This window comes from Oncorhynchus gorbuscha, linkage group LG12, assembly GCF_021184085.1.
Source record: "Oncorhynchus gorbuscha isolate QuinsamMale2020 ecotype Even-year linkage group LG12, OgorEven_v1.0, whole genome shotgun sequence".
NCBI classification, from domain to species: Eukaryota; Metazoa; Chordata; class Actinopteri; order Salmoniformes; family Salmonidae; genus Oncorhynchus; species Oncorhynchus gorbuscha.
Window position 1 is genome coordinate 86,092,403 of NC_060184.1, and position 12,670 is coordinate 86,105,072.

General features: G+C 40.0%; 1 protein-coding gene across 4 annotated transcripts in view; it reads right to left on the reverse strand.

Annotated features, from left to right (window-relative positions):
* The window catches only part of dlec1 (DLEC1 cilia and flagella associated protein), a 128,003-nt gene extending 118,189 nt beyond the window's left edge, over window positions 1-9,814 (reverse strand). For 3 of the 4 annotated variants that reach the window (XM_046293086.1, XM_046293085.1, XM_046293083.1), the window contains exons 1-3: window positions 9,725-9,814; window positions 9,519-9,611; window positions 8,739-8,879 (exon numbers count right to left, since the gene is read on the reverse strand). In XM_046293086.1, coding sequence (XP_046149042.1) covers window positions 8,739-8,879; window positions 9,519-9,602 — 225 coding nt within the window. In that variant the 5' untranslated portion in view covers window positions 9,603-9,611; window positions 9,725-9,814. Of the gene's footprint in view, window positions 1-8,738; window positions 8,880-9,518; window positions 9,645-9,724 lie in introns of all 4 variants that reach the window. The other variant, XM_046293084.1, reaches the window with a different exon arrangement.
* Window positions 9,815-12,670: the final 2,856 nt, after the last annotated feature.

Consider the following 12,670-nt stretch of genomic DNA (forward strand, 5'->3'; position numbering starts at 1 on the left):
GTCATATAGTCTAATTAACCACAGATAACCCTAACCCTCACTAGCCAAAGTCATATAGTCTAATTAACCACAGCTAACCCTAACCCTCACTAGCCAAAGTCATATAGTCTAATTAACCACAGCTAACCCTAACCCTCACTAGCCAAAGTCATATAGTCTAATTAACCACAGCTAACCCTAATGTCGAACCCTAACCCTAATGTCTAACCCTAATGTCTAACCCTAATGTCTAACCCTAATGTCTAACACTAATGTCTAACCCTAATACTAATGTCTAACCCTAATGTCTAACCGTAATGTCTAACCGTAATGTCTAACCGTAATGTTTAACACCAACCCTAATGTCTAACCGTAATGTCTAACCGTAATGTCTAACCCTAATGTCTATCACTAACACTAATGTCTAACCCTAATGTCTAACCCTAATGTCTAATGTCTAACCCTAATGTCTAACACTAACACTAATGTCAAACCGTAATGTCTAACCGTAATGTCTAACCCTAATGTCTATCACTAACCCTAATGTCCAACCCTAATGTCTAACACTAACACTAATGTCTAACCCTAATGTCTAGCCCTAATGTCTAATGTCTAACCCTAATGTCTAACCCTAATGTCTAACCCTAATGTCTAATGTCTAACCCTAATGTCCAACACTAACCCTAATGTCTAACCCTAATGTCCAACACTAACCCTAATGTCTAACCCTAATGTCTAATGTCTAACCCTAATGTCTAACCCTAATGTCTAATGTCTAACCCTAATGTCTAACCCTAATGTCTAACCCTAATGTCTAACCCTAATGTCTAATGTCTAACCCTAATGTCTAATGTCTAACCCTAATGTCTAATGTCTACCCCTAATGTCTAATGTCTAACCCTAATGTCTAATGTCTAACCCTAATGTCTAACCCTACAGTCCAACACTAATGTCCAAGCCTAATGTACAACACTAACCCTAATGTCAAACCCTAATGTCCAACACTAACCCTAATGTCAAACCCTAATGTCTAACCCTAATGTCAAACCCTAATGTCCAACACTAACCCTAATGTCTAACCCTAATGTCTAACCCTAATGTCTAATGTCTAACCCTAATGTCTATCACTAACCCTAATGTCCAACCCTAATGTCTAACACTAACACTAATGTCTAACCCTAATGTCTAGCCCTAATGTCTAATGTCTAACCCTAATGTCTAACCCTAATGTCTAACCCTAATGTCTAATGTCTAACCCTAATGTCCAACACTAACCCTAATGTCTAACCCTAATGTCCAACACTAACCCTAATGTCTAACCCTAATGTCTAATGTCTAACCCTAATGTCTAACCCTAATGTCTAATGTCTAACCCTAATGTCTAACCCTAATGTCTAACCCTAATGTCTAACCCTAATGTCTAATGTCTAACCCTAATGTCTAATGTCTAACCCTAATGTCTAATGTCTAACCCCTAATGTCTAATGTCTAACCCTAATGTCTAATGTCTAACCCTAATGTCTAACCCTACAGTCCAACACTAATGTCCAAGCCTAATGTACAACACTAACCCTAATGTCAAACCCTAATGTCCAACACTAACCCTAATGTCAAACCCTAATGTCTAACCCTAATGTCAAACCCTAATGTCCAACACTAACCCTAATGTCTAACCCTAATGTCTAACCCTAATGTCTAATGTCTAACCCTAATGTCAAACCCTAATGTCCAAACCTAATGTCCAGCCCTAATGTCCAACCCTAATGTCCAACACTAACCCTAATGTCAAACCCTAATGTCAAACCCTAATGTCCAACACTAACCCTAATGTCAAACCCTAATGTCCAACACTAACCCTAATGTCTAACCCTAATGTCTAACCCTAATGTCTAACCCTAATGTCAAACCCTAATGTCCAACCCTAACCCTAATGTCAAACACTAACCCTAATGTCCAACACCAACCCTAATGTCCAACACCAACCCTAATGTCCAACACTAACCCTAATGTCCAACACTAACCCTAATGTCTAACCCTAATGTCTAACCCTAATGTCAAACCCTAATGTCAAACCCTAATGTCCAACACTAACCCTAATGTCAAACCCTAATGTCCAACACTAACCCTAATGTCTAACCCTAATGTCCAACACTAACCCTAATGTCTAACCCTAATGTCTAACCCTAATGTCCAACCCTAATGTCCAACACTAACCCTAATGTCTAACCCTAATGTCTAATGTCTAACCCTAATGTCTAACCCTAATGTCTAACCCTAATGTCCAACACTAACCCTAATGTCTAACCCTAATGTCAAACCCTAATGTCCAAACCTAATGTCCAGCCCTAATGTCCAACCCTAATGTCCAACACTAACCCTAATGTCCAACACTAACCCTAATGTCAAACCCTAATGTCTAACCCTAATGTCTAATGTCTAACCCTAATGTCTAACCCTAATGTCTAATGTCTAACCCTAATGTCAAACCCTAATGTCCAAACCTAATGTCCAGCCCTAATGTCCAACCCTAATGTCCAACACTAACCCTAATGTCTAACCCTAATGTCTAACCCTAATGTCAAACCCTAATGTCAAACCCTAATGTCCAACACTAACCCTAATGTCAAACCCTAATGTCCAACACTAACCCTAATGTCTAACCCTAATGTCCAACACTAACCCTAATGTCTAACCCTAATGTCTAACCCTAATGTCCAACCCTAATGTCCAACCCTAATGTCCAACACTAACCCTAATGTCTAACCCTAATGTCTAATGTCTAACCCTAATGTCTAACCCTAATGTCTAACCCTAATGTCCAACACTAACCCTAATGTCTAACCCTAATGTCAAACCCTAATGTCCAAACCTAATGTCCAGCCCTAATGTCCAACCCTAATGTCCAACACTAACCCTAATGTCCAACACTAACCCTAATGTCAAACCCTAATGTCTAACCCTAATGTCTAATGTCTAACCCTAATGTCTAATGTCTAACCCTAATGTCCAGCCCTAATGTCCAACCCTAATGTCCAACACTAACCCTAATGTCAAACCCTAATGTCTAACCCTAATGTCAAACCCTAATGTCCAACACTAACCCTAATGTCTAACCCTAATGTCAAACCCTAATGTCAAACCCTAATGTCCAACACTAACCCTAATGTCTAACCCTAATGTCTAACCCTAATGTCTAATGTCTAACCCTAATGTCAAACCCTAATGTCAAACCCTAATGTCCAACACTAACCCTAATGTCTAACCCTAATGTCTAACCCTAATGTCAAACCCTAATGTCAAACCCTAATGTCCAACACTAACCCTAATGTCTAACCCTAATGTCTAACCCTAATGTCTAACCCTAATGTCTAACCCTAATGTCAAACCCTAATGTCAAACCCTAATGTCAAACCCTAATGTCCAACACTAACCCTAATGTCTAACCCTAATGTCTAACCCTAATGTCTAACCCTAATGTCAAACCCTAATGTCAAACCCTAATGTCCAACACTAACCCTAATGTCTAACCCTAATGTCTAACCCTAATGTCTAATGTCTAACCCTAATGTCAAACCCTAATGTCCAAACCTAATGTCCAGCCCTAATGTCCAACCCTAATGTCCAACACTAACCCTAATGTCAAACACTAACCCTAATGTCAAACACTAACCCTAATGTCAAACACTAACCCTAATGTCAAACACTAACCCTAATGTCAAACACTAACCCTAATGTCAAACACTAACCCTAATGTCAAACACTAACCCTAATGTCCAACACTAACCCTAATGTCCAACACTAACCCTAATGTCCAACACTAACCCTAATGTCCAACACCAACCCTAATGTCCAACACTAACCCTAATGTCAAACACTAACCCTAATGTCAAACCCTAATGTCAAACCCTAATGTCAAACCCTAATGTCTAACACTAATGTCCAACACTAACCCTAATGTCAAACCCTAATGTCAAACCCTAATGTCAAACCCTAATGTCAAACCCTAACCCTGATGTCTAACCCTAATATCTAACCCTAATGTCTAATGTCTAACCCTAATGTCTAACCCTAATGTCCAACACTAACCCTAATGTCAAACCCTAATGTCTAACCCTAATGTCTAACCCTAATGTCCAACACTAACCCTAATATCTAACCCTAATGTCTAATGTCTAACCCTAATGTCTAACCCTAATGTCCAACACTAACCCTAATGTCTAACCCTAATGTCTAATGTCTAACCCTAATGTCAAACCCTAATGTCCAAACCTAATGTCCAGCCCTAATGTCCAACCCTAATGTCCAACACTAACCCTAATGTCAAACACTAACCCTAATGTCAAACACTAACCCTAATGTCCAACACTAACCCTAATGTCAAACCCTAACCCTGATGTCTAACCCTAATGTCTAACCCTAATGTCTAATGTCTAACCCTAATGTCTAACCCTAATGTCAAACCCTAATGTCAAACCCTAATGTCTAACCCTAATGTCTAACCCTAATGTCTAACCCTAATGTCTAACCCTAATGTCCAGCCCTAATGTCCAACCCTAATGTCCAACACTAACCCTAATGTCAAACACTAACCCTAATGTCCAACACTAACCCTAATGTCAAACACTAATGTCCAACACTAACCCTAATGTCCAACACTAACCCTAATGTCCAACACTAACCCTAATGTCCAACACTAACCCTAATGTCCAACACTAACCCTAATGTCCAACACTAACCCTAATGTCCAACACTAACCCTAATGTCCAACACTAACCCTAATGTCAAACCCTAATGTCCAACACTAACCCTAATGTCCAACCCTAACACTAATGTCCAACACTAACCCTAATGTCCAACACTAACCCTAATGTCCAACACTAACCCTAATGTCCAACACTAACCCTAATGTCCAACCCTAACACTAATGTCCAACACTAACCCTAATGTCAAACACTAACCCTAATGTCAAACCCTAATGTCCAACACTAACCCTAATGTCCAACCCTAACACTAATGTCCAACACTAACCCTAATGTCCAACACTAACCCTAATGTCAAACACTAATGTCCAACACTAACCCTAATGTCCAACACTAACCCTAATGTCAAACACTAACACTAATGTCCAACACTAACCCTAATGTCCAACACTAACCCTAATGTCCAACACTAACCCTAATGTCAAACCCTAATGTCCAACACTAACCCTAATGTCAAACACTAATGTCCAACCCTAATGTCCAACCCTAATGTCAAACACTAACCCTAATGTCCAACACTAATGTCCAACACTAACCCTAATGTCCAACACTAACCCTAATGTCAAACACTAACCCTAATGTCAAACACTAATGTCCAACACTAACCCTAATGTCCAACACTAACCCTAATGTCCAACACTAACCCTAATGTCCAACACTAACCCTAATGTCAAACACTAATGTCCAACACTAACCCTAATGTCCAACACTAACCCTAATGTCCAACCCTAATGTCCAACCCTAATGTCAAACACTAACCCTAATGTCCAACACTAACCCTAATGTCAAACACTAATGTCCAACACTAACCCTAATGTCCAACACTAACCCTAATGTCCAACACTAACCCTAATGTCAAACACTAACCCTAATGTCCAACACTAACCCTAATGTCCAACACTAACCCTAATGTCCAACACTAACCCTAATGTCAAACACTAATGTCCAACACTAACCCTAATGTCCAACACTAACCCTAATGTCAAACACTAACCCTAATGTCCAACACTAACCCTAATGTCCAACACTAACCCTAATGTCAAACACTAATGTCCAACACTAACCCTAATGTCCAACACTAACCCTAATGTCAAACACTAACCCTAATGTCCAACACTAACCCTAATGTCCAGCCCTAATGTCCAACCCTAATGTCCAACACTAACCCTAACGTCAAACCCTAATGTCAAACCCTAATGTCTAACACTAATGTCCAACACTAACCCTAATGTCAAACCCTAATGTCAAACCCTAATGTCAAACCCTAATGTCAAACCCTAACCCTGATGTCTAACCCTAATATCTAACCCTAATGTCTAATGTCTAACCCTAATGTCTAACCCTAATGTCCAACACTAACCCTAATGTCAAACCCTAATGTCTAACCCTAATGTCTAACCCTAATGTCCAACACTAACCCTAATATCTAACCCTAATGTCTAATGTCTAACCCTAATGTCTAACCCTAATGTCCAACACTAACCCTAATGTCTAACCCTAATGTCTAATGTCTAACCCTAATGTCAAACCCTAATGTCCAAACCTAATGTCCAGCCCTAATGTCCAACCCTAATGTCCAACACTAACCCTAATGTCAAACACTAACCCTAATGTCAAACACTAACCCTAATGTCCAACACTAACCCTAATGTCAAACCCTAACCCTGATGTCTAACCCTAATGTCTAACCCTAATGTCTAATGTCTAACCCTAATGTCTAACCCTAATGTCAAACCCTAATGTCAAACCCTAATGTCTAACCCTAATGTCTAACCCTAATGTCCAACACTAACCCTAATGTCTAACCCTAATGTCTAACCCTAATGTCTAACCCTAATGTCCAGCCCTAATGTCCAACCCTAATGTCCAACACTAACCCTAATGTCAAACACTAACCCTAATGTCCAACACTAACCCTAATGTCAAACACTAATGTCCAACACTAACCCTAATGTCCAACACTAACCCTAATGTCCAACACTAACCCTAATGTCCAACACTAACCCTAATGTCCAACACTAACCCTAATGTCCAACACTAACCCTAATGTCCAACACTAACCCTAATGTCCAACACTAACCCTAATGTCAAACCCTAATGTCCAACACTAACCCTAATGTCCAACCCTAACACTAATGTCCAACACTAACCCTAATGTCCAACACTAACCCTAATGTCCAACACTAACCCTAATGTCCAACACTAACCCTAATGTCCAACCCTAACACTAATGTCCAACACTAACCCTAATGTCAAACACTAACCCTAATGTCAAACCCTAATGTCCAACACTAACCCTAATGTCCAACCCTAACACTAATGTCCAACACTAACCCTAATGTCCAACACTAACCCTAATGTCAAACACTAATGTCCAACACTAACCCTAATGTCCAACACTAACCCTAATGTCAAACACTAACACTAATGTCCAACACTAACCCTAATGTCCAACACTAACCCTAATGTCCAACACTAACCCTAATGTCAAACCCTAATGTCCAACACTAACCCTAATGTCAAACACTAATGTCCAACCCTAATGTCCAACCCTAATGTCAAACACTAACCCTAATGTCCAACACTAATGTCCAACACTAACCCTAATGTCCAACACTAACCCTAATGTCAAACACTAACCCTAATGTCAAACACTAATGTCCAACACTAACCCTAATGTCCAACACTAACCCTAATGTCCAACACTAACCCTAATGTCCAACACTAACCCTAATGTCAAACACTAATGTCCAACACTAACCCTAATGTCCAACACTAACCCTAATGTCCAACCCTAATGTCCAACCCTAATGTCAAACACTAACCCTAATGTCCAACACTAACCCTAATGTCAAACACTAATGTCCAACACTAACCCTAATGTCCAACACTAACCCTAATGTCCAACACTAACCCTAATGTCAAACACTAACCCTAATGTCCAACACTAACCCTAATGTCCAACACTAACCCTAATGTCCAACACTAACCCTAATGTCAAACACTAATGTCCAACACTAACCCTAATGTCCAACACTAACCCTAATGTCAAACACTAACCCTAATGTCCAACACTAACCCTAATGTCCAACACTAACCCTAATGTCAAACACTAATGTCCAACACTAACCCTAATGTCCAACACTAACCCTAATGTCAAACACTAACCCTAATGTCCAACACTAACCCTAATGTCCAGCCCTAATGTCCAACCCTAATGTCCAACACTAACCCTAACGTCAAACCCTAATGTCAAACCCTAATGTCAAACCCTAATGTCAAACCCTAATGTCCAACACTAACCCTAATGTCAAACACTAACCCTAATGTCAAACACTAACCCTAATGTCAAACCCTAATGTCAAACCCTAATGTCAAACCCTAATGTCAAACCCTAATGTCTAACACTAATGTCCAACACTAACCCTAATATCTAACCCTAATATCTAACCCTAATGTCTAACCCTAATGTCTAACACTAACATTAAATTAAGAGGCCTATGAATCCTAAAAAAATAAAATAATGTGGGCCTAGCTCCTGCATAGAGTCGTACCAGTGGAATCGTTTGTTCCAAAAACTAGCGATTGAAGAGCAAACTGAAGTGAAGAGAAAATTCTGCATCTCTTTGATGACAGTGCTTCTTTATAATAAACTGACCCTTTGTTCTCTGTAAAACTCAGATGGCTAACTGAAGGAGGCTTTTGCGTATATATTTCAAAATTAACTCCTATTAGTTCAGTGACCTATCACAATTGGATAAGACACAAAACATGATATGATTGGTAAATGAGTTGCAAAAACCTGACCAAAAAAGGCGATCTTGAAGCATATTAACACATATTTTATTTAAATGATCTTAGATATAAAAGCCTCCTTCATTTTCTATCCGTAAATGAAACTGATGAAGGTCAACACACACACACACACACAGTTTGCACAGGGCAGTGAGGGCACATAGCTAGCTAGCTATATTTTGTAGTTGTTGAATGGGTAGCTACCTGTTGAAGATCCTCCACATATTTGTCATGGTAGTTGTTGCCTCCCCTTCTTGTCTTGGTGAGAATGGCAACTGTGTCTTTCCCAATAATCTCTGTTGTGTAGAGATCCTTGAAGATGCTTGCCAATAAATGTGAAATGTCCTATTTGAAAATATAGCGTAGCATTAGGCCTATAACGTTAGTCAATGACTCTTCTTGAATGAAACACACTGACATTACCACATAGTTAGGCCTACTAATTAGCCAGCAGCAGACATCTGAAGCTAAGCAAGGTTGGTCCAGGTCAGCAGCAGACCACCCTGCATACCACTGCTGGCTTGCCTCTGAAGCTAAGCAGGGTTGGTCGCTGTATAGGAGACTAGATGCTGCTGGAAGTGGTGTTGGAGGGCCAGTAGGAGGCACTATATTCTCTGGTCTCCAAACAATGCCCCAGGGCAGTGATGGGGACATTGCCCCAATCACTGTGTAGGATGCTGTCTTTCGGATGGAACGTTAAAACAGGTGTCTTGACTCTCTGTTGTCATTAAAAATCCCGTGCCACTTATCATAATAGTAGGGGTGTTAACCCTTGTGTCCTGGCTAAATTCCCAATCTGACCGTCATACCAACACGGTCACCTTATCATGTCATTTCTCTCCACTGTAACTATTTCCCAGTTTGTCACTGTAAATGAAAATGTGTTCTCAGTCAATTTACTGGGTAAAAAAAAAATGGTTTAAAAAAAAGCCTAGTTACTGTAAGAATCAAACTGGCATGATAAAATCGTTAGTTAGTGCTAACCTGTGTTTTCTCTGATGCAGGTCGATGACGGTTCATGGACGGGTCTAACCCTGTTTGGGCTCTTGGCTGAGATTCCTCAAGCATGGTTGCAGTCTGTTGGGCCAAACAGTTGTGAGGTATAGTAGCCTAATTAAGTGAACGACAAAAAAACACACATGATTAATCTATAATTCATGCGTAAATATTCTATTGTGTGGTTCACAAACCTGGCAAGGTGTGAAAGTAGCACTTTTCTTCCCAGCTTCTGCCGCCAGCTCTTTGTGTACAAGTAGTAACCATAGAAACGGCCCGGGGTTCTTAAAGGGGCCAGAGCGTTTTACCCAAAACTCATAACCATAGAAACGGCCCGGGGTTCTTAAAGGGGCCAGAGCGTTTTACCCAAAACTCGTTCATTTCAAGTCAATAATACATTTATAAATGTGCACTAAAATCTTTACTCTTATCAAATACTATTACTGTCATATTTTCACCTGTCAAAATGACAATAGTTTTGCCAATCTAAATAGTCCAGTGCTACTATAATGCTTGATTAAACGTGCAATAATTCTGCAGGAATCAACTATTGCAGAATCAAGACACACTTGAGAACATGCCATCTGCTGCTTTTGTGGTTTCCAACAGGATCAGGCATGCCTGCTATGCTGCAACCGTTCTGGCATGCTCACCTACTCTAGCTGGCAATAGGGGCCTCTTCCTTTACGACAGAAAAGACCGAACAGTATGAAGATAGGAGAAGCAATTTCTGCCTATTCACCTCATTTGCAAACGATTTTAAAACATGGAAGCCACACGCGGAAATGATATATACAACTTCCTCTGCGCTCTCGCTTTATCATAATTCTCATGCGCCCCACTAGAAATCACTGCATTAGTATGTTTCTGTCAAAATACACCAGATTACTGGCATTCTAATGTGTCTCGACATATAGACTAAACTGCCGTGAAAAACCCCATAACTGATCCAAATAGTTTCCCAATCAGGCAGGCATTTCGAACTGAATATGCATTCAAAACGCCAGGCTTTTGAGTGGTTATTCAAAGGCTATTCACTGCAGTTTACAGCCTAGACTAGAGTTTTGTACTCACTTGAAAACAATAATAACATTCTTTATTACATTGTGTTGTTGTGGCCGAGGTAGGATACGTGTATTGTCCCTAAAAACAGAAACAATAGGGTAGCTTTTCGAGCCGCATACCGGGGAACTGGAGCGCACTCAGCGCAGCCTCAGCAGCGCACATAGTGTAGGCAGTCTATGACTTCTTTATGTGACATACTTTATTTCACTGTCTAAATTGACAGGATATATTCACTGCGGTATTGAGCTTCTAAATGGTCTGGGTTCATTGTGACCGTGTTTGGTGTGAATTGTAACAGAATGAAAAAGTTCATAAATCATGCAACTAATTATTGAACGCCTTTTTTTATTTTTTATTATTTTATTTCACCTTTATTTAACCAGGTAGGCTAGTTGAGAACACCTTTATTTAACCAGGTAGGCTAGTTGAGAACACCTTTATTTAACCAGGTAGGCTAGTTGAGAACACCTTTATTTAACCAGGTAGGCTAGTTGAGAACACCTTTATTTAACCAGGTAGGCTAGTTGAGAACACCTTTATTTAACCAGGTAGGCTAGTTGAGAACACCTTTATTTAACCAGGTAGGCTAGTTGAGAACACCTTTATTTAACCAGGTAGGCCAGTTGAGAACACCTTTATTTAACCAGGTAGGCTAGTTGAGAACACCTTTATTTAACCAGGTAGGAACACCTTTATTTAACCTAGTTGAGAACACCTTTATTTAACCAGGTGGCTAGTTGAGAACACCTTTATTTAACCAGGTAGGCTAGTTGAGAACACCTTTATTTAACCAGGTGGCCAGTTGAGAACACTTTATTTAACCAGGTAGGCCAGTTGAGAACACCTTTATTTAACCAGGTGGCCAGTTGAGAACACCTTTATTTAACCAGGTAGGCTAGTTGAGAACACCTTTATTTAACCAGGTAGGCTAGTTGAGAACACCTTTATTTAACCAGGTAGGCTAGTTGAGAACACCTTTATTTAACCAGGTAGGCTAGTTGAGAACACCTTTATTTAACCAGGTAGGCTAGTTGAGAACACCTTTATTTAACCAGGTGGCCATTTGAGAACACCTTTATTTAACCAGGTGGCTAGTTGAGAACACCTTTATTTAACCAGGTAGGCTAGTTGAGAACACCTTTATTTAACCAGGTGGCCAGTTGAGAACACTTTATTTAACCAGGTAGGCCAGTTGAGAACACCTTTATTTAACCAGGTAGGCTAGTTGAGAACACCTTTATTTAACCAGGTAGGCTAGTTGAGAACACCTTTATTTAACCAGGTAGGCTAGTTGAGAACACCTTTATTTAACCAGGTAGGCCAGTTGAGAACACCTTTATTTAACCAGGTAGGCTAGTTGAGAACACCTTTATTTAACCAGGTAGGCTAGTTGAGAACACCTTTATTTAACCAGGTAGGCTAGTTGAGAACACCTTTATTTAACCAGGTAGGCTAGTTGAGAACACCTTTATTTAACCAGGTAGGCTAGTTGAAAACACCTTTATTTAACCAGGTAGGCTAGTTGAGAACACCTTTATTTAACCAGGTAGGCCAGTTGAGAACACCTTTATTTAACCAGGGAGGCCAGTTGAGAACACCTTTATTTAACCAGGTAGGCAAGTTGAGAACACCTTTATTTAACCAGGTAGGCTAGTTGAGAACACCTTTATTTAACCAGGTAGGCTAGTTGAGAACACCTTTATTTACCAGGTAGGCTAGTTGAGAACACCTTTATTTAATCAGGTGGCCAGTTGAGAACACCTTTATTTAACCAGGTAGGCCAGTTGAGAACACCTTTATTTAACCAGGTAGGCTAGTTGAAAACACCTTTATTTAACCAGGTAGGCTAGTTGAGAACACCATTATTTAACCAGGTAGGCTAGTTGAGAACAGGTTCTCATTTGCAACTGCGACCTGGCCAAGATAAAGCATAGCAGTGTGAACAGACAACACAGAGTTACACATGGAGTAAACAATTAACAAGTCAATAACACAGTAGAAAAAAGAGAGTCTATATACATTGTGTGCAAAAGGCATGAGGAGGTAGGCGAATAATTACAATTTAGCAGATTAAC